Source organism: Sphaerodactylus townsendi, linkage group LG06 (assembly GCF_021028975.2).
Source record: "Sphaerodactylus townsendi isolate TG3544 linkage group LG06, MPM_Stown_v2.3, whole genome shotgun sequence".
Lineage (NCBI taxonomy): Eukaryota > Metazoa > Chordata > Lepidosauria > Squamata > Sphaerodactylidae > Sphaerodactylus > Sphaerodactylus townsendi.
Window position 1 is genome coordinate 45,225,631 of NC_059430.1, and position 23,528 is coordinate 45,249,158.

Here is a 23,528-nt window from a genome sequence, read left to right on the forward strand (position 1 = left end):
GGTAGATGGGTGGATGGTCCCTTGCGGTTGCACATACGCAAAAACATGACCAAACGGTAAACCCGGAAACATCCTGCGTGTGCATTGCATCAGCGCAGGGAGCGATGATTGGTTCCCTGAATGCTGCGTCATGCTCCGCAGCGGGAAAAAAGTAAAGGGGTTTCAACCCTTGTCCCTCCCCTCAGTTCAGCTTAGAACCGTGCCAATGCTGTCTACTCCACTTGCAACCAGGTTCTGGTGGGACGCGTGTTAACGGGGAGAACGAGCGCCAGAAACAGAATCTGACGCAAAAGCAATGGGGAGGTCATCCAAGAAACCTGGTTAGATTGCATTCTGAAACCTAGGTAAGAAGGTGGTGTGGATTCGACCAAGGATTCAGAATCCCGGCGGGGATCTAATAGTTTGTCTGTAGAAGTTTGCTCGTAACATTCATTTCATTCTTACAAATCCATTCTGCTTCTGTAAGGGTCTGGTATTTCAGATCAACAAACGAGACTCAAGAAGATTTCAAGAGCTTTATTGGAACCGTGTCAGCTTAAGGCTCAGGTAGCCAAAACTGAAGTTTGGCTCTCTGACCTCTGCTATATACCTGTAAGTTACAGTTTGGTTCAACCCATAATCCCCCCACCCTCGCATTCCCATAATATCAGCATTATAAAGGATGGTGCAAACAGAAGCATTGTTTAAGGACAGGCAGTTCATTCCTACCTTTTTTCTTTCCCTTTGTGGAGGTTGCCATACACTGTTTGGATGTCCACAAGGCCCTTTCATCTATACAGACAGGATCACTTACTTTCAAAAAGGCAACAATTTGGTTATGTGCTTCAGTGTCCCTCACAAGGGTCAGAAGGTTTCAAAACAGACATTGTCTAAATTGGTATACAATTGGTTATTGGTATACAAAAGCATATGGGATCCAGGCCATGGGGTCCTGCTTTTGCTGCTTGGGATGCCAGTGTCAGCATTCTCGATATCTGCAAGGCTGCCACTTGGTCTTCCCAATCAACATTCATTAAACACTATGCAATGGATGTTGATTCATGGAACGATGCAGCCATTGGGAGAGCTGTGTTGCAAGCCTTATTCAAATAGACTGCCTCATGCCTGCCTCCAAGGTAAGCAAGCTTGCCACTCTCCCAATATGGGCTTGCACAGTGAATCCACAAACATGAAATACAGTGTTGTACTTACCTGCAACTGTAGTTCATTGAGTGAGTTCCTGTGCAGGCACACATCTCTCCCTCTCTCCATCATGGGCTGCTCTCTGAATTGCTCGCTTTGTGGAGCTTCAACTGTGGCGGAGGTGGAAGGACTGAGAGAAAGTGCACTCATCTCCCTCTCATCATGTGACCTTAGGAGGGAAGATTTCTCGCCTTTGGCGCTGGGGGAGGAGTGAGTGAATTTCTAGTCAGCATCTGCTGTGGCTGGCCTGTGTGCATGTGCAGACCCAATGTGTGCTTGCCCAGGAACTTACTCAATGAACTACAGTTACAGGTAAGTGCAACACTGTATTTTCCCTGCCCCGTTCTTCTGGCACTTGCCATTTCCCCAGCCCCTGGGCACTACCAGGGTTACCTCATTAAAAAAAAATCAGTTGTATTAATATAACATAACAATTTTTGTAACATGTTCTCTGAAATACCAGCTTTCATTTTTTAAAAATTGCTAACTTTTTTTGTAGTGTCCTTATATTTTCATAATGTAAGGTGCTAGAGACTTAATTTTTATTTTCAAATGAAAGCTGGGAATTCAAAGAACAAGTTACATGCATGCACAATGTCATATTGATATAATGATATTCCATTGCTGATTTTTTTCGAAGTGCTTTAGTGGATAAGGGACTGAATGACTGCTGTGGGGAAAATGGCTGTCCAGAGGGCAGGAACGAGAAGATCTGAACTTTCCTGACCACTTTAAAGCCATTCAATCTTTGCTGCAGTCTTTCCCAAAACTCTGGAGCAAAGCAGGTTTGGAAAAGATTGGGGAAAAACCAGGAGAACCTCAGGAGGTGCACAAATGCAACATAATCCTGTGTGGAAGCAGGAAAAATCCCTTTCAGAAGCATTGTACCTGAGGTAAATAGTCCATGCAGAAGTGGCCAGAGGCTCACAAGTAAGATGATTGTGATTTGTAAAAATCCTTAGTGAACCTAGAGAGGAGGCATGTCAGCAGGGTTGCTGGCTCTGGGTTGGAAAATACCTGGACATTTTGAGGGTCGAGTCTAAGGAGAGGAGACCATGTTCTACAGTGGTCATTTTCTCCAGGATAACTGGTTACTGTCACCTGGAGATCAGTTGTAATAGTGGGTGATCACTAGCCACCACCTGGAGGTGTGCAACCCTACATGCCAGGCAAAACAAATGTCATTTGCTGTTTCTTTGAATTAGACCATAGTTGCCCACAGATATTTCAGTGAAGTCAATGCAATAATAGCATTTGTTTCTATCTCTTGCAGAATATGGGGAAGAAAGGCAACAAGAGGCAGAACCGAATGGACTCTCTTTCTTGCCATTCATGATGACTTTTCTTAGAATAATGTTTTCAGTTTGACGAAACACACTAAGTTTTGCACAGGCATGTCAGAATCCTATTTTGTACTGAAGATTTCCTTTTCAATTACACTTGTTTCTGTTGTGTCTTCAATGTAAATATTATTCTTTATGGGTTTGTTGTTGACCGTATTACCTTGTTAACTTCAAATGCCCCAGTCATCCAGAAAGTTAGTCCTAGTAAAGTCTCATTCAGCCATAGAAACTTAGGCACACATGACATTCTTTGGATTGTAGCTATTTTTAGTATAATGCTTTGCCTCAAGTTCTACTTGAGTTTGATTCATCACTCTCAAGAAGGCCAATGTGGTATAGAAAACACAATGTTGGGTTAGAGCTAGGCAGATCTGGATTTAAATCTTCACTCAGCCATGAAAGTCATTGGGAACTTTGAGGTCAGTTCCTCAAAGTGCAGTGAAAATAGATAAAAAGTGAAGTGAACCCTGGTTTTTTCTGGCTTGTGTGTGACTGCTTATTTCTTTTCCTTTCTTTTTTTGAATGGTGATGTTTCTGATTTTAAAAATTATGGTTCTGCCAATTTGATTTAAAGTGTTTTGAATATATATTTGAATATGTTACATTGAAAATGTTTTTACTGCTTGAGTGAAATGATATGTGGGTTTATAACTGTTTACATAAATGTATATATTTATATTTTAGCTTCCTGGAATATTTATACTTTTTTCTATTATGTATAATTTTACAGCAAATATTTATACATTGTATGTTTTCATTTACTATATCTGTTATTAATTCTTAAAAATCAATGGAAAATGTAATGGTTAGAAATAAATATTTAAATATTTCTCTGTATGGAATATATACACATGCACACCCCCATCACCACTATCAAAACACTCAGTTCCATGTTATCGTCACAACTCCCTTTCAGCTTTTAGTACATTTCAACATTTTTGTAATACTTCCCTTTTAATCCTTATGTTCCTGACCCAGATTGTGACTGTTCACCCCTTCAGCTACATTAGACATCCTTTCAAGTACATTAGGTGTCAGGGCTTACTGAGGATCCATGGCCTTCTTGTATCAAAGGGTGTCCACACTGTCCATATTCAACTTTCTCTCAACAGTCACTCACCCTAGTTGTGCCAGAGACCCTTTGGGTATCTATTTAGTAAGAGGGCATGCAGGTTACTTCCTGCTATAGCACGCAGGGATAGGCATTGTTTTCTTTGCCGGCCCAAGTAATGTGCTGGCCAGATCATTCAACAGTGCAGAGAACTGTGATATTGACCTGGATTCTGTTTTGACCTTGCTGTAGTCATGCTGCTACTTATATACAGTGAAACGTTGCTGTGTTTTTTTAGCATAAGCCCCATTTGTATGCATTAGAGAACCATAGAGGAATTCACTATGGGAAAGGGGTGTGCATTTGGCTTTGCTAAACTGAAAAACATGGAAAATACCTTTTAAACTTTTTTTAAAAAAGATTTCTTTTGACCAGAAAGTGTTCTCATTAATGGCAGCCAGAAAAGTTGCATCCAAAAAAAGTTGGGGGAAAAGCTGGAAACCAGTTTTTTTCATTTTTGTGAGTTCTCATAGGGTTCAATGGAGGCAAAATGCCTCCACTAAAGCCTTTGGGGGATCTGCAGGGCTTAGGGTGGGATCTGTTTTTTGTTTTTTTTTGGTAGAGGTACCAAATTTGCAGCATAGTTGCTGGTGACTGTCCTTACAAGAACCTCCCAAGTTTGGTAAATATTGGAGTCCAATTTTGTTGACTCCATCTTTTTTTGTATTTTTATTGCCCCCCTAACCCAATCTTTACTAAATGTGGAGATTCTAAGGAGAATCATTAGTGGCTACACTGCAAATGTGGTGCTTCTGCTTTTTTTTTTAAAGCCCCTGTCCCTGAGAGCCCCAGAAAGATTCTCTATAGGGTACAATTAAGTTGAACATTATTGGAATTTCTGAAAAAAAAGCTGAAACCCCCATACCAATATTGGGGTTTGGTGGATTTTTTTAAATCCCCAAAATATTCAGGTCTTAATATACCTGAATCTGGGAAAAAAACCAGTGCACAACTCTAGTATGAGATGGAATAGGAGGATTGTGGTTTTCAGAGGAAATCTGTAGGAAAGCTTAGTTCAGCTGATGGTGACTCTGATCTGTCAGTGGTCCCCCTTTCCAAAAACCTATGTAACAGGGATCTAAGCAGGGGTTCATTCTGCACTCCCCCAGCTTTTCTGAACATGCCCTTCTACACCAGAAGCATAGGAATGAAAATGTCCCTAAACGGACTATGCAGGAAATGTGCAGCCCTTATATAGTATCCACACTAAATTCCTGTTGGTGTTGAAGTTGAGGAGACAGTTGATAAAGGCATTCCCAGATTTGGTGTCCAATTGACACTTTGCAATGTCTTATTTATGAAATACAGAAAGAATAACAACCTGTCCTAGAGGTGATGTTCATACTGGAAAGATATCACATGTCAAATAGCTGCAGCACACTTGTTATGTTCTTCAACAGAGTCTCCTTTGTTTGGATAAGGTTATAGTCATTGCAAATTTTCAATTCTGTCATAGCATACTGCTGTTTGCATTGGGGCTCCCCCCACATAAACTGTTCTTTTCCAGGGGATTTGAACATCTCAAATTAGACAGTGTACTAGGTCCTTGGACCTAGCTGTGCCACTGACTCCAGACAGACCAAACTTACCTGACCAGGAGCCACCCCTGCAGCATGGTCCAGCCAAGTGCCAGAAAGTGACCCTACGTTGGACCCTGCAATCGCTGTTGGAGAGATAGGCCATTCTAGGTCCAGCAACCACCATCAGCCTCCAGGAAAAGACAGCAGCATGGAACCACAGCCACCCACAATTTCAGAGCCACACCGGGGCTGAGGTCAGAGTCAAGTGGGGACTGAGCCTTGCCTCCAAATCCTGCAACAATCTATGCTGGAAGGAGCTGACTGCCACATTAGCTTATGCCTGCAATAATTCTCCATTGCCAGCAGGTGATCTCATTAGGTGGCATTAGGGAAATTCCAGATCTAGTACAGATGAGAAAATCTCCTGAGACTGACCAGGTCTCAGGATGGAACAGCCAGATGAAAAGAATTCTTTCTGATCTAAAGTATTCAACCTTTGGCAGCATGAGCCCTCCGGGGGAGAGCGGTATAAAAATGTAATAATGTAATAATAAATAAATAAAATAAATAAAATGACTGAAAAATAAATTATTATTAGGTATTTTTTTCATGTGACAACATGAGTGCCAAACTGAAGCAATTTGGCCATTTGAAGATGAGTTCATTCACTCGTTGGTTTGCAAGCATAGATCAATTAAACATATAGTTGAGGGGGAATAATGGACAATTGAAGGCAAATTTGCCCACCTACCTTATAAATTTACACAATTATTGTAATCCATGTACAATATTTTCAAATCCCTTTTTTCTAAAATGCTCACAGTAGAAGTCAAAAACTTAGAAGAACACGTACACCTGACTGAAAGAAGTCTGTACCACATTAATATATTACAGTATTTAGACCAAAAATAATAAGCTTAAGCTGCTGCTCTGTTGACCCTTGAAGCATCAGCAGATAATTGTGACATGTGTTGCTGAAGTTCATTATGCTTGGCAGGGCCATGGTTGTTGATACTTTTGTCTTTAAAGTTTAAAGTTAAAGTCTGCTCATCCAGACTTCAGAAGTGAAGGGGTGGTGCAATTAAAGGCATCTGTGCATTGGCATGGGCATGCCTTGGCACAGCTCATTTCTTAAGATACACATACAGTCCACATAGTTTATCGGTTGCATAGTGGGAAAAATACAAAGAATGTGATCTTTCTTATGGGACTCTGGTGGAGGAGGGTGGAGTAAGGGATGCAGGTGGCAATTCTGTGCTGAAGTGCCAGAACACATGGTGGCACTGAAATGTTAAGTCAATCCATAGGCAAAGTATTGGTCCTCCTAGTTCAGTGATGGCGAACCTATGGCACATGTGCCAGAGGTGGCACTCAGAGCCCTCTTTGTGAGCACGTGTGCCGTCGTCCCAGTTTGGGCACTCGGCAGTGGCATAGCACCAAGGGGATGAGGGATGTGCAACGCACAGGGCATGCACCCCCGCGAGGGCGTGGTGAGAGCGTTCCGGGGGCATAGCGGGGTGTATAAGGGCATTCCAGGGGCATTCCAGGACAGGGCAGGGGCGGACAGGGGCATGGCAGGGCGCATGCATGCCGCAGTCGCAGTTTCCCCTTGTTCCGCCCCTGGCACTCGGTCTCTAAAAGGTTCGCCATCACTGTCCTAGTTCTCTCCCAGATGGGTGAACAGCTCTCTAGCTATTGTTCATCGTGGTATGTCAATGGAATCTTGAAAGTAGGAGATCTTGGTGAAGGAGGTTTATGTCTTTTCCTCATGCATCATTTTGGACTTTCAGATTTGCACTTGGGATTTGACTGCATCTGCTACAGCTGTAGAGAGATTTAGAAGATTCTGCCAGCTCCTAGGAAATCTGAGACTCCTGCAGCACTAATGTGCTCCCATGTTAAAATTACAACCCTACCTTTCCTTGGAAGGGGCCCCACAATATCTCAGAAAGGATGCATTTAAATAATTATTAGGGGCAATAAAGGCACATGAAAATTAATTACAATTGAGAAAATAATAAAAATGTTTGGATGGTTGTGAGGTCTGCTTATTGGACAAAAGGAATATTTAGAGAAATCCTAGCAAAAGATCTTTAGGTGCATCCACACAAATCATAGGCTGATTTTGCATGGGCCAAAAACAGCAGTATGAAATCGGTATAAACCCTTTTACACTGTTTTAAACCCTTTTACACCATTTTCACACTGCTGTTTTTGACCCATGCGGAATCAGCCTTAGTTCTGACTGAATCTAATTGGAAAATAATGTAGTGTCAATGGGATTTTAAACTGGCAGAGCACAAAAGAGAACTAATCACAAGATTTGTTTATTTATACGAGAAGACTGTTCTTGTATGGTTCATAAAACTGATTTCAATGGTATACTAATATTTGTTCATTCAAGCATGATACAGTTATCTCAATTACATTTTTATTTTAAACAGTTCTTGTGAAACATCACAGCATTCATCAAGAGGGGAATAATAAATAATAATAATAAATGGCATTAATAATAAACAATTTCTATGTATACACCTAACTTAAACTGCCTTTGAGAACTAGTTCTGCTGAATGCAGACTAAACATACACAGAGACCTGTTTACTATTCCAGTCCAAATAAATATTAGGGGGAATGGTTCTCAGTTCAGAAATCACTACATAACTGTGAAATGCAGCTCTAAGAGTAGCAGAAGTCTTTCTGAAGTTATTTCTGAATTTTAAAAAATCTTGGTTTATGGTGTTACCACCCTCTCCCCAACTGGTACAACATTCAAAGCTGTCTTTTGTTAAATCAGATTATTGTTCCATATAGTTAATTGTTATCCTTTTTGAATCACAGTTGTTCATCCCTGTCTGAGGCAGGAAAAAGTATTTCTGAAGATCTGTATTTACCTACACAGGGGTAGAACCTGGAACCTCCTGCATTGGTGACATATACTGAGACACAGCTCTAGCTATTTCTTTTATTCATGACAAATTAATATCTTGTTCTCTAGTTAAGTATTTTGTAAAGTAAAGAATCAAGAGAGAATATAAAATTTCAGATTATTGTTACTGTTTTCCAGACAGAAAAAGGGAGTGCATTGCATGAAGCTGCTTTGTTCGGAAAGGTGGATGTGGTACGCATTCTGCTAGAAAGAGGTAATAATAATTAATCAATTTCTTTCTTTTTAATCTTGAAAGACTTTCATGGTTGTTACCTATGTAAAAACTGAAAACAGTGTAACCTCCTTTAGAATTTCACTGCAATAGTGTTCTGGAAAAGTGAATCATTCTTTTTTACTGTTCTTCAGCTGCATTAAAAATGAAGCTTCTTTGTATAGAGCAGAATTAAAGATATGATTCTAATACACATATTTGAGTAGATGATTTCAAACTGATGTTGTTTAGACAGTTAAATAACTTCTCTCCTCAAAGGACCACATTAATAAATGCACCCTAAACACAGTAAGTTCCAGTCAAAAGCAAAGATAATTCTTGCTCTGTGGCAAAGGAATGTCTGGAATTGCTATCCAGGACACAGGTAATTTCCACATGAGAAATGGGCTTGTGCTGTTTCCCTGCTGCTGGTGTGGCTGCTGATAAAGTGAAATGACAATTGGAGTACCACATGGCAAGTTTTTCTGCAATTTTTATGTTCCAGTCCTCAGCAGCAACCACGTGGCAGGTTTTTCTACAGTTTTCATGCTCTAGTCCTCAACAGCAGCAGCTCTCCCCCACTCCTAAACCATTTTGAATTTTTAATAAAGTAATCAGTGCTAGACTATTGTTATATTGATACAATATAATAGCAATTGGTGTAATAGGATCTCTGAATTCCCAACTTTCATTTGTTAGAAAAAAGAAGGTCTCTAGCCTCCTCTGTTGCAGAGTTATGGCTTTCCCCTTGTATCTCTGCATTGCAAAAGACTGGATACTTACATATGTGTGCAAAGTGCCATCAAGTTGCTTCTGAGTTATAGTGACCCTATGAATTAATGGTCTCCCAAACATGCTATCAGGTCTTCCAAACTGAGGGGTTTCCTCCCTTTCCTGCTGCCTTCAACTTTTCATAACATCATTGTCTTTTCCAGTGAGTCTTGTTTTCTTGTAATGTGACCAAAGTATGTCAGCCTCAGTTTTGGTCATTTTAAATTCTAGGAGAAGTCAGGCTTGATTTGATCTAGAACCCAATTATTTATCTTTGTTAGAGTTCCATGGTATTCTTAAAACTCCACCACTACATTTCAAATAAATCAATTAGATACTTCAAGAACATTCAGATAACCTGATATACATATTGTTACAATGGCATAGTAATACAATAACATTCTGGTAATGATTTTTGTAAAAAAGCTGCCACCAAGGTTGGAAATGACTGCCATGTAGACAGTGTCAGGGAAAATGTCTATTTCACACAGCAACCATCCATCATCATCATCATCATCATCATCATCATCATCATCATCATCATCATGATTACAATTACAATTATGATTATAATTATTAAAATTAAAATGTAATAGACCGCCCTGTGATTTCCCCAAAACTTTGGAGCAAAGTAAATGTGAGAAAAATCACAAAAAAGCCAGGGGAGCCCCAGGATCTGTATGAATGCATCATAATGCTGTGAGGAAGCATGGGTAAAAAACAGTTTGAAACAGCATTGAATTCATGACAGGTAACCTTTGTGAAAATGGCCACATTGGTGATTCCACCCCTTGCACTTCCTTCAAATTGTTCCTCAAAAGCTACCTTCTCATATTGACTTTAACATAACTTTATCCTTATTTACTTCATTTATAATCTCACTTTCTCTCACAGACTTAAGGTTTTCAAATTTATTTATTTATTTATTTATTATATTTGTATACCGCCCTCCCCGAAGGCTCAGGGCGGTTTCCAACAACATAAAATTTAAAACATCATAAATATAAGTTAATTAAAATACATAAAATATTAAACTAGAGATGGCTTCAACTATTCTATTCTATTCCCCCTTTTATGAACCCACGGGAGGCCAGATGTTTACTTATTATTGCGGTTGATATCATCCCGGCTGGCCAAACGCCTGGCGGAACAGGTCCGTTTTACAGGCCCTGCGGAAACTTTGTAAATCCCGCAGGGCCCTGATCTCACCTGGAAGCCTGTTCCACCAGGTAGGGGCCAGAGCCGTAAAAGCCCTGGCCCTTGTAGAGGCCAGCCGGATCGCCTTGGGGCCAGGGATCACCAGTAGGTCCGCCTCCGATGAACGGAGGGGCCTAGAAGGGCGATATAGGGAGAGACGGTCCCTTAGATATGCAGGGCCAAGGCCGCGAATGGCTTTAAAGGTCAAAACCAAAACTTTAAACATGACCCGGTACTTGATCGGCAGCCAGTGCAGTTGGTATAGGACCGGAGTAATACGGTCCCTTGCTGTTGCTCCGGAAAGGAGTCTGGCTGCCGCATTCTGTACGAGTTTCAGTTTCCAGATCATGGCCAAAGGTAAGCCCGCGTAGAGCGAGTTACAGTAGTCTAATCTAGAGGTGACCGTGGCATGGATCACAGTGGCCAGATCAGAACGGGAGAGATACGGGGCCAGTTGCCGTGCCTGCCGCAGATGGTAAAAAGCTGCCTGGGCTGTCTGGGTGACCTGGGCCACCAATGATAGAGATGGATCCAGAGTCACCCCCAGGCTCTTGGCGGACGAAGTTAATTTTAACGTCTCGCCAAGAAGGGTAGGCAGGCCAAAGGCCACCGGACACTCCCCCCGACCCAGCCACAGGACCTCCGTCTTAGTGGGATTCAACTTCAGCCGACTTGCACTCAACCAACCAGCCACAGCATCAAGACAACGCTGGAGAGCATCAGGGGCCGAGGTCGGGCTGCCCTCCATTGTGAACAAGAGCTGGGTGTCATCAGCGTATTGGTGACACCGCAGCCCAAAACTCCGAACTAGACTCGCCAGGGGCGACGCTTGGAGATCTCACTCCCCGATGCCACCTGCTGTCCCCGATCTCGGAGGAACGAGATCAGCCAATTTAAGGCTGAATCTCGAACCCCGATACCAGCGAGGCGGTGGACCAAAAGGTCGTGGTCTACCATATCGAACGCTGCGGTGAGATCTAACAACACCAACAACGCCGAACCGCCTCTGTCCAAGTGTAGTCAGAGGTCGTCCACAACAGTGACCAGCACCGTCTCGGTCCCATGACCAGCGCGGAAGCCAGACTGGAAGGGATCCAGTACGTTTGTGTCATCCAGGAATCGCTGGAGCTGAGCCGCCACCGCTCGCTCAATTACCTTGCCCAAGAATGGCAAATTAGAAACTGGGCGGTAATTGGCCGGATCTCCAGGATCTAAGTGCGGTCTTTTTAGGAGCGGGCGGACCACTGCCTCTTTAAGCCGACCAGGGAAATTGTTTTTATCCCCAATTGGAAAAATGGTTTTTATCCCCTATTGGAACTAGGCTTTAGTGTGTGTGTAGAACTGATCTGACCTATGTTCACCTCTCCTCCTTTTTTTCTCTTCTTGCTCTGTTGCTTCCCTTGTGTTTTATATAAAACATTCCTTGGGGCATCTCTTCTTATTCTTCAGAATAAGGACTACATACACCAATGGTTGAATATAGGCAAGCAGAGAAATTAATTAAATGCAAAATAACAACTCCTGAATTTCTCTAGCACTTGACTCCTGCATGTTATATGAGATTAAAGATTCTAAATACCACCATATTGGTTATATCTGCATGTTTTTAACATAAGATATAATGAGTATTATTTATGCTGAATAATGTTTTACCTAATTAGAAATATTTCAAGAGTACAATTTTTCTTTCAGGAATTGATGCGAATATTAAGGACAGTTTGGGTAGGACTGTTTTAGATATTCTTAAAGAACATCCTTCTCAGCAGTCACTCCAAATTGCTGCACTACTTCAAGGTAAGGCATTTATACATAAGTGAAATGAAGTATATATAATTGTTTTAGTGCATTTTTATCCAGCCCTATCCAAGGAATTTGTAGTGGTAGATGTCAGTCTGTATCTCTTCCATTTTACTCTCACAGTAACTCGAGGTTAAATCCAGAAATCTAGTGGGGATCCAAGCATCCATGAGGTAGGTGAGGCTGAAATAAAGTGACTGGCCCAAGGTCACTCAGTGAATTTCCTAGCAGAGTGGGGATTAGAACCTGGTTCTCTCAGATTGTACTTTAACTACTATGCCAAGCTGCATAGCTATATAAAATTCATAACATGCACTTTATGTGAACCAAGTTATGGTTTTTAAAATATATTGCTTAAGCCTGGCTCTTTTACTTGCCAAGATTTTTATTTCCTGCATAAAAATGAGTGTGTGTCAGAGATATGGTTCACATTATGACAGATTTTTTAAAAAAAATGTTAGGTTTTTTTGTTATTCTAAAAAATTTAACAAGTATTCTGTATCATTCAATTTACATATGTAAATTTCAAATGTAACATTAGATCATTCATAAACTTTATAAATCTACAATAGTGTGTTTAGTCTAAAAAAACAAAATCTGTGGGAGTATTGATTGCTCATAGATGGGCTCATAGATTAATCTAGATCTGTGTTGCCCAACTAACTTTCACAAATACTGTGGCAGGTTATGTTAATGATTAAGTGTTTCTTGTTGATCTTTGTGCCAGCAACAGATATACTCACTACTCCCCTCTGAAAAAATTAATAACTGATGTAAATGATCTTGCAGGAAATAATGCAGCAATAGTGCAGGAAATAATGCAGCAATTTGAAATAATGCAGAAAGTTTTAACAAACATCATCCTATTATAGGTGTAAATGGAAGTGATTACCGTCTTACCCCATATGTCCCTACACGGCTCTACGTTCGTTAGAGGCCAATTTAGTGGTGGTCCCTGGCCCCTCGATGATGCGGCTCTACCCGGGCCAGGGCTTTTACAGCCCTGGCCCCTGCCTGGTGGAACATGCTACCACCAACTATCCGGGCCCTGCGGGATCTTGGAGAGTTCCGCAGGGCCTGTAAGACCGAATTGTTCCACCGGGCGTTTGGAGGGGCCGGCCGCTGATGCCCCCTCCCCTTTCCCCCTCCTTTTCCTTACATTCTGGGTTCTCCGCTTCTCTGTTTTATTTTCCAGGGTGGATCTATGACGTTCTGTTTTTACGATTGGATGCCAATATAACATTATTGATTGTTGTTTTAATGGGGTTTTATTGTAACTATTGTTTTATTGTGTTGTTCACCGCCCAGAGCCCTTCGGGGGAGGGGCGGTATATAAAACCAATTATAAATAAATAAATAAATAAATAAATAAATAAATAAATAAATAAATAAATAAATAATTTTACTCACACTAATTCCTATTTCTTACTAGGTTGAAACCAAGTGTTATGACCAATTGGTCTTCTCTCTCACATGCAATTGCAATTCAGGTGCAATTGATAAATCCTGAGAGACAGTCCCCCAAGTTAATGCTTATGTGACAAACTGTGATAATCTCCATGCAAGAATTATTTGTGTCTGCTGCCTCTTTGTAGTGGAAGCTATAGCAACCATTCTAGATTCAGTGCAATATTTCAATGCAATTTCAATGTAAATTATAATTTGTTTATAATTAGAATCAGATTATTTGGGCAACCATTGTTGTGGTATTTTCCATTTAGGAAAAGATGAAACAGCTGCTGGGTACTTAAAGCAGGTGACTATCCATCCATATGTGCCTCCTATATTAAAAACAAACAAGCATATCTTATGGATGGAGTAATAATCTAAGACTGTGCTGAAGATACACATGCAAATTAAACAAAATTAATTTTATAACATCTTAAAGATGAAGGGAGCTTTGACTCTTGAAGGCTGATACCCTGAAAATCTTGTTTGCCACTAAGGTACCAGTGTACTCAAATCTAGCTGCCCCAGACTATTTCTCCATGATTGAATTATAAAATAAGATTTAGCAATGAAAAAATAAAGGGTAGGTTTATAAAGACTCTGCAAAGACATTCAGCTTTCTCCACGGATAAGCTAGATTCTAGAACCTGAAATAGGCACCTGGTAACCTTGGAGCTGTATCTATTTATGTACCTGAACACAAATCCTACATTATCAGTGCGGGCTTCCCACTTACACACTTGGCTGAAGAACAGCTAAAATTAGTGCAAGGATATTCTAAAGTGGTCTCATTATTCCTTTAGAATTCAGAAGCTTTTTACTGCTGAGCCTTACAGTTTGCCACCTATGGTGGCATTCTCTGGCATTTCTTGCCTTGAAAGAAGACAGCTGTGCTTCACTAATCACAGAGTGTGTGTTAACTCTTCCTCTTATTTCTTGCATATTCTCTAATTGCTTTGCTACAATATTCAAGTCAGCTGAGACTGTAAAATGAATTTCAAATGAATATGCAATTTGGCAAATATTTGACCACTGAAGAGTCAGATCTTTTATACTAGAAGGATCCCTCATTAATGTATGAAAATGGCAGTGTGTTGAATGCTGTGTGTTGAATGGCATGGAGCAGTGTGTTGAATGCTGGCAGTGTGTTGACTGCATGGAGCTGGTGCCACTAGTTGTTATTTTATGGGTGTTCCACAAAGCAAAAATATGACCAAAACACTCAATGGCAAGACTCCAACAGCACAGTGATCACACAAGAAAGGCTCGCTGCCAGAGGCGTCTTGCCCATGGGGTCATGTAGGGACAAATGTCCCTAGGAGGCACCTATTAAGTCACATGGGGGTGGAAAATTGCCCCCCACACCCCTCCCCCCTGTGCGAGAGAGACCAAGGAGGGCAAAAGGCCTGCAGCCATGGCAGGTAGCTTGATGGCGAGCCGCCCCTTGGCGGGCGGCTCAGGCACAAGCTGCAAGAGCCCCAGCCTCCCTGTCAGGCCCAAGGATGGCCCCCATGCCTAACAGGAAGGCCAGGGAGGGCTGGAGGCCTGTGGCCATGGCAAACAGTTCGGTGGCGAGCAGCCCCTTGGTGAACAGCTGAGCTGCGAGCTTCAAGAGCCTGAAGCCCTGGCCTCCCTGTCAGTGTTGAGGATGGCCCCCATGCCTTACAGGGAGGCCATAAGTGGGACCAGGCAAGGCAGGCGTGCCCCCCTCCCCTGGAAAATTCAGTTCTTGCCCTGGGCTCCATTGAGGGAGCAGAAAACTCAGTTCTTGCCCCAGGCTCCAATTTCTGTCGATACGCCACTGCTCGCCACTGATGCTCCCATGAGTGATACACATGGATGGAGCCAACCATAACCCAAGCAATGCAGCCATAGCCTTCTGACATCAGGCAGCCCCTGCCTATATGCAGAGCACCAGAAGGCAGGTGAGAAAAGGCTGGAGGGGCTTAGAAAACTGTCCAAATCCCTGATTTATGCTGGCATAGTGGGTGTATGGTGCTGACATAGGGCTGGCAGAGCTTGCCACTAGCTTATATCCACATACTCCCATTTATATTTTGAATATGCTGACATATTTTCAAAACAGACTGGCAAAGGCTTAGTGGGGGCGGGGACTGCAGGGTGGCACACATCGCCACAGTGTAGACCCACAGTGTAGACACAGTGTAGTGTGTAGACCCAGTGTAGACGCCACATCGCCTCATCGCCACAGTGTAGACCCAATCAGGACCAAGCCCTTAAAACATTTTTAAACCATTCATTTTAATCCCATGGTGGACAAAGTGAAACCAACATGCCCAATTTGGCCTCAACACGCCTAATTTGGCCTCAAATTTACTCTTGCCTGGACAGGAATCCACAGTTTTTTATTTTGCTTTCTGCTGCTGAGAACTAATACACTATGTGGGTGGGTGGAACCTCTGAGGCTCAGAATTTTGTATAGCTTCTGGGAATTCTCATATTTGTAGCCTCGTCATTCACTATATAGGATAGCTAAACTCCTGATAGAAAGGTCATTTGTTCAAGCCCTAACTGCTACTGACACTGTTGAATGATTAGCAGTAGTAGTAGTGATAGGTAGAAGTATTTAAAACAACTCTAAAAGTAATCCAAAATAAATGATTAAATTTGTTGGATGCCTTAGTTGGATTTGGCAAAAGAATCATAGAACCAAGCTGGAAGAGACCACAAGAGCCATCCAGTCCAATTCCCTGCCTTGCAGGAGCACACAATCAAAGCACTCCTGATAGATCACCATCCAGCCTCTGTTTAAAAACCTTCAAAGAAGGAGACTCCACCACACTCTGAGGCAGTGTATTCCACTGCTAAACAGCCTCTACTGTCAGGAAATTCTTCCTAATATTTAAGTGGAATCTCTTTTGTTGTAGCTTGAATTCAATGCTGCTCTTGTGTATCCCACACAAAGTCCATAGTAATGTACCACACAAAACTAGAGCTGCTTTGGAACCCTAGTCAATAACAGCCACCAAAATTACTATATTCTTTAGCATTAAAAACATACATGGTAAATATATAGATCAGTAATAGAGAACTGGAAATGCAAATACTAAAATAAGGTTCCATACCGGCAATACACCATTTCACGTAATTCCAGTTTTCTACTACTGATCTAAGATGTGCATGTTCCAGTTTGGAGCCCTGGGCCTGACCTGGTTAGCCCAGGCTAACATGATCTTGTCAGATCCCCGAAGCTAAGCAGGTTCAACCCTAGCAAATATTTGAATGGGCGACTTCCAAGGGATTCCAGGGGCACACAGAGGCAGGCAATGGCAAACCACCTCTGAACATCTCTTGCCTTGAAAACCCTACAGGGGTTGTCATGGCTGTGACTGGATGGCAAAAAACAAATAAAATTAAAATGGAGCCCTGACCTGGATAACCCAAGCTAGCCCAATTTCAGAAGCTAAGTAACGTTGGCTGGGCTCAGTATTTGGATGGGCAATCAAGGATTGCTATGCAGAGGCAGGCAATGGCAAACCATCTCTGAATGCCTCTTGCCTTAGATGTCCTATACAAAATACTAATTTTATGCCTACCTTTACTTCAGAAGCCCTATTGAATATAGTGGCACTTACATATCAATAAAATTCATATGATTGGATTACATATCGTGAAACTGCACAGATTAGTTGAATACATATATACTTGTTAATTAAGGACATATAAGGAAAATCCAAAAGCATTTTAATTGAACAAATTCAGGACCTATACTTGTTTTTTCCCCCTCCAGAGTACATGGAAACAGGAAATGCAACAGTTCCAGAAGAACCCTTACAAGAATGTCCGGAGTCTGTTTATCAGACTTGTGCTTTGTCTCCAGAAGTTTCTCCATCACAGAAGACTAAAAGTATGATTTTACTTTCTGGGCAACTATTTAATATTTAGGTTGTTGTGGGGTAATATGGCCATGTTCCAGTAGTATTTTCTCCTGACGTTTCTCCTGCATCTGTGGCTGGCATCTTCAGAGGATCTGGTGGCAGTAAAGCAAGTGGAGTATATATACCTGTGAAATACCTGGGGGGTGGGGTGGGGGCATTTGCAATGATTAAAAGTGTTAAAGGTGCATTGCCAATATAAAAGTCCAAAAGATAGGTGGCGCCATCTTACGGAGAAGAGTTAAAAGATGGACAATCTAATTGCAAATTTTAATCTGTTTCTAGACTTAGACTGTCAGGCTCAACAGAGCATATTGTGTATCATATTTTGGTTTATTTTCTTTTGTCTTAACAGCTGATGAATATTTTGCTTTTTGTAAAGGTGAAGCAGTGACTGGAGAGTTATCAAAACTATTAGATGAAATCAAACTGTGCCAAGAAAAAGATTATTCATTGGAAGAGCTGTGCAATACAGTATCAGAACATTACTTGGACAATGTTAGCAAAGTATCAGAAGAAGAACCAGCAGTGAATGGAAGTCAAGCTAAACATAACATAGTAAGTAAAATGGGATGCACCTTTTCTTATAATAATCTGCATGCATGTCACACAAACATTTTTTAGAGTAATGCAGACTTTGTTTTAACTATACCAAAGGGTCTTGGCACTATAAGAGGCATGTATCACTACTACATAAAATGGATTATGACATAGCTTCCCAAACTTTTTGAAGCTGGCTCCATGTTCTACATTTATTGTTCTTTTTAGACTCTCTTTGCCTTGCAAGCTCATCACCTGTTAGGCAGGCAAATGTGTAGTGATTTTTTGCATACAGCTGCATGTGTGTGCAAAGGGAATAAAGGATATTAAAGAAGAGCTGAGCTGAGCTGTGTTTGAGGACTGGACTGGATCTTTCTCACACCCTTTCCCACTGCAGCCCTTTTTATGCTCAGAAATGCTGGTCCTGAAAGTTAGGGGACTCACCTTGTAGGTGTCAGCAGAGTGTGTATGCATGTGCGAGTGGGGAGGAGGGTGTTTCCCACAAAAATAGCACCTACCCTTGTGTGAAGTTTTCTTCTGTTTACAGAAGACACCTTTGGATCCAATCCAGTATTCTTATTTAGTTATTATTTTATTTCAAAATATGTACCCTGGTAAAAGGCTTAATAGAGCCTTAGTAAAATATAGAACAGCTATGAAGCAACAACGAAACTGAATTTTAAAATTAAAGTCTCTGTATTATCAGATAACAAATAATAATAGAATCATAGAGTTGGAAGAGACCACAAAGACCCTAAATCTAATCCCATGCCATGCAGGAATACACAATCAAAGCACTCCTGACAGATGGCCATCCAGTCTCAGTTTAAAAATCTCTGAAAAAGGAGACTCCACCACCCTCTGAGGTGGTGTATTCTACTGTCGAACAGTCCTTACTGTCAGGAAGATCTTCCTAATGTTTAGGTGGAATCTCTTTTCCTGTGCCTTGAAGCTCTTACTCCTTGTTCTAGTCTCTGGAGCAGCAGAAAACCAGCTTGCTCCATCTTTAATCTGACAGACCTTCAAATATTTAAACATTCTCCAGACTAAATTTACCCAGTTCCATAAGTCTCTTTTTGTAGGGCCCGGATTCCAGACCTTTTATCATTTTGGTTGCCCTCTACTGGCCTCTTTCCAGCTTGTCAATATCCTTCTTGAATTGCGACTGGACACAGTATTCCAGGTGTGATCTGACAAGGACATAGGTAAGAGGGGGGGTTCCCTGATTCAACCCCCCATTACATGTCCAAAGCTCTGCCCCCATTCGTGTTTCTTTGTATTTTTAGTGTTTTTCAGTTTTTGGCCTGTAGGGGGCGCAGCTTTTAGGCTAACAGCACCAAACCATCAGGGATTTTTTCGGAGACGCTCCTGATGATACCACCCAAGTTTGGTGAGGTTTGGTTCAGGGGGTCCAAAGTTATGGACTCCCAAAGAGGGTGCCTCCTCCCCCATTGTTTCCAATGGAAGCTAATAGAAGATGGAGACTAGGGAGCCCAGATTCTCCTTTTAAATCCACCTTAAAGGAGAATCTGGGGTCCCCAGTTAAAATAACATTGAAAGTGATGCTGTTTGGGGGTGGATTATCCCCCACCTTGAAACAGCATCACTTTCATTGGTTAAACTGGGGACCTCAGATTCTCCCTTTAAATCCATGCCGAAGAGAGTGGATTTAAAAGGAGAATCTGGGGAAATTTGGGGGGTGCCTGCTGTAAGGGGTGCAGTTGTTAAGCTAGCAGTACCAAACTTTCAGGGTATCTTTAGGAAACTCTCCCGATGATACCACCCAGGTTTGGTGAGGTTCGGTGCCCCATCCCAAATTGTTTCCAATGGGAGCTAATAGAAGATGGAGACTACACCTTTGAGGGTCCATAACTTTGGATCCCCTGAACCAAACTTCACTGAGGCCAGGGGGCAGAGCTTGGAGGCGGGCCCCTGCCCCCAGGGGTGGGCGGGGTGGGCTCCTGCCCCCCGAACCCATCTCATAAAAAATCTATACCTACGTCACTAGGTCTGACCTATGCAGAATAGAGTGGTACTATTATATTCCTCGATCTAGACACTATACTCTATCGACACAGCCCAGAACTGCATTAGCTTTCTTGAATACTATATTCTAAATATAAAATAGGAGATGATCACACAGCAGGAATATAGTCTCCAAATACACGTCGGTCATTTGCAGTATTGCAATGCTCTGCTGTTCTACTGTTCAAAGGCCTTTTTGAAAAAAAGAAAGCCCCCCCACCCTGTTTTTCCCCTAAAACAGGAAATTGAGCTACCTTGGTGGAATTCTATGGAGAGGAAATTCTAACACTTAAAAGGTTCTACTTCTTTGAAATCGACCCCTGAAGCCCCTTGAAGTTTTTTATTGTACATTCCCTGCAGAGGACTGCCCTTGGTCCCTGGAGCTGAGGATAAGAGAATTCCATGTGTTTACTACTATTTAGGCAAATATTGTGATTTGTCTTTCTTCTTGGAGTCTAAGGTGAAAAAGGTATCTTAATGATAAAAGAAGGCAATTGGGCTTGGGTTCCAAAGTGTGTGCTTTTTATTTTTATTTTTCTATAAATAATAAGTACCCTTCACAACTTATAATATACACTTAAGAAAAAAGGGAATTCTCCCCCCTCCACTATCATATTCATATCCTGTCCTTCTTCCTAGGAGTTCTACAGGGACAGCATATGAAGTTTTCACCTCTTCTATTTTATCCTCAAAATACTGTGTGGCTTGGTGTCCCAATAAAAAAAACTTTTTAAAAACAAATATAAAGGAAGACTGCTCACACTTTTGAAGCAAAATCCAAGTTAACCTTTCAACTGCAAAACTGTGAAAAGTGTTTTCTATGGGATTAAGATTTTTCAGCTTTTGAGTTGAAGAAATTTGGGTACCAATGGTCAGGAGCAGAGCTGCAGATAAGTCAGGGGCAGAACTCAGTGGGCTCCAGCAGAAGCATTATGAATTGCAAATAATTTTTGCTGGCTCCACTGGCTACAGCTAGCAGAAAAGGCTGACTGGGATTCTAGTATGGAGGGAGGGTGTATGTAGAAAATATGGTTGCCAGCTCCACGTTGGGAAATATCTGGACGTTTTGAGGGTGAAGCCTGAGGAGCGTGGGGTTTGGGGAAGGGAGGAACTTCAATTAGGTATAATAGCATAGAGTCCACTGTCCAAAGTGGCCATTTTCTCCAGGTGAACTGATCTCTGTCACTTGGAGATGAGTTGTAATAGAAGAAGAAGAAGAAGAAGAAGAAGAAGAAGAAGAAGAAGAAGAAGAAGAAGAAGAAGAAGAAGAAGAAGAAGAAGAAGAAGAAGAAGAAGACGAAGACGAAGACGAAGAAGAAGACGACGACGACGACGACGAAGACGAGGAGGAGGAGGAGGAGGAGTTTGGATTTATATCCCCCCCTTTCTCTCCTGCAGGAGACTCAAAGGGGCTTACAATCTCCTTGCCCTTCCCCCCTCATAACAAACACCCAGTGAGGTAGGTGGGGCTGAGAGAGCTCCAAGAAGCTGTGACTAGCCCAAGGTCACCCAACTGGCGTGTGTGGGAGTGTACAGGCTAATCTGAATTCCCCAGATAAGCCTCCACAGCTCAGACGGCAGAGCTGGGAATCAAACCCGGTTCCTCCAGATTAGATACATGAGCTCTTAACCTCCTACGCCACCACCTGGAGGTTGGCAAATATAGAACAAAGTCTGTGCATAATCTCCACATAACTACGATTGTAAAATTGCTACCTATCTGGGAGAACCAGTGGCCATGTAATGGCAACTATTATTATTATTATTATTATTATTATTATTATTATACCGCCCTATCCCCAAGGGGCTTCCTATGAAGGAAGAACATGCATGAATTCTGTATTCTTTTATGAATCAGTATGTGAAATGGAGAATTGGGCCTGAACTTAGCAACCTGGTCCTTGATTTACATGCACAATTTAAAGTACACACTAAGGCCATTTCTGCATGGCAGCAGAAATGGCTGTCCACCAGTATAATCAATGCTGGTGGAGGCTCAGGACTGCTCACATGGTATCGTGCGGGTGGCCCTGAAACTGCAGTGAACCACAGAGGTGGCTCTACATGGAGCTGCCCCAGGTTCATCCAGTTCACATATCTCTTCTCCCTGAGCAGCTCTGGACAGCTGGAGGGAGGAGAGATAAATGACTGGAACACTGGAGAGGCCAAAAGCAGCACACTCATGGCGGTGCGCTTTGCACTGTGCTGGCGGGGAGACGCCGCTTTTGAAAAAACTCACTCAGGGAGGGAGTTTCAAAAGCGCCGTTTTCACACTGGTTGGAGGGGGGTGAGTATGGCGCTGCTGCGAACAGCTTCCCAGGGACGGTGTTTTTACTGTCCCTAGGGTGCTGTTTTTTGGCCATGTGGAAACAGCCTAAGTAAAAATACAGCTCAAGAATTCCAGTTTCACTTTAACCAGTCCCAGATTCTGTCTTTTAACCAAAAAAATTCTGGCAACTGTGTCTGAGGAGCTAAAAAATACCAGACTGTTCTTTTCTGGTCAGCTGACAACCCTACCTTCTTTCCTGTACATTTTCAGTACTTGACAAGACTGTTGTATTGTATGCTTTGAAGATGATATCACAGAGGGTTGTCTAGGTATATATTACTTCTATATTCTTTCCATTCTCTAAAACTATATTCTTTCCATTCTCTAAAACACAAAGTTCAAGCCTTGTGTAATCAGTGTTTGCAAACATAAATAAAATGCAGTAAAGCTGCCACAAACAACTCAGCACCTCTGCACTGAACATGTCTGCAGGATGGATATGCCAATAAGCAATTTCATTCAGAGACAGTTCAGATGCTAATGCACTATTGTAGTATCCAGAAAAGCAGCTAATAAAGGCTGATGTGTGAAAATATAAAAATAAAACAATACAAAATGTGTACAGCTACAGGGAACATTTGTTCACAATTCTTAGAGAAAATTTTGACAAAAGGGAAAGTTCTTTGAAGTTCACCTCCAATTTATATCTTTCTGCACTATCTATATATATATTTCTTATTTATTTATTTATTTATTTATTTATTTATTTATTTATTAGATTTATATACCGCCCGATCCCCGAAGGGCTAAAGAATCAAGTTTCTTTCATGGTGGGACTATTTTCAAACAGCTCCTGCATTAATGTATGTCACTAGCATGCTTGGAGAAATACTTTTTATAAAGTATTCATTTTCCAATAGATGGCAGTCTGGCTCAATAATTTAAAGAACAGCACCAGCCATTTTGTCTATGAATGTTCAATATTTTAAAGAAGAACCTGTTTTGAAAAAGGACTTGACAATATGTAGGCTTAAAAGTTAGAGAGAAAATTACATATTATCAATTGAATTTCAAAGACATCTAAAAGAGTATAAAGGAAGATAAAATAGATATACACTGGCACAATTGGTATGCCATAGAGGTCTATGAGGAAGAATGCTAAGGAAATCTAAATATATGACAAAGTTAATATTACAGCTTCTCATTCATGTAACATTTTTTTAACTATGCTGTCTTTTGGGAGGGTGTTGAAAGTCAGATGAAGATCAGTCAACGTGCTAGGTCTTTAG

The 23,528-nt window shown here is 41.6% G+C and overlaps 1 protein-coding gene across 15 annotated transcripts in view; it reads left to right on the forward strand.

The window, feature by feature from the left end:
- ANKS1B (ankyrin repeat and sterile alpha motif domain containing 1B) overlaps positions 1-23,528 on the forward strand; it is a 462,906-nt gene that overhangs the window by 55,227 nt on the left and 384,151 nt on the right. For 10 of the 15 annotated variants that reach the window (XM_048500513.1, XM_048500514.1, XM_048500506.1 and 7 more), the window contains 4 exons: positions 8,223-8,298; positions 11,956-12,057; positions 17,261-17,377; positions 17,761-17,963. In XM_048500513.1, coding sequence (XP_048356470.1) covers positions 8,223-8,298; positions 11,956-12,057; positions 17,261-17,377; positions 17,761-17,963 — 498 coding nt within the window. The remainder of the gene's footprint in view (positions 1-8,222; positions 8,299-11,955; positions 12,058-17,260; positions 17,378-17,760; positions 17,964-23,528) is intronic. The other 5 variants (XM_048500510.1, XM_048500511.1, XM_048500528.1 and 2 more) reach the window with 1 other exon arrangement.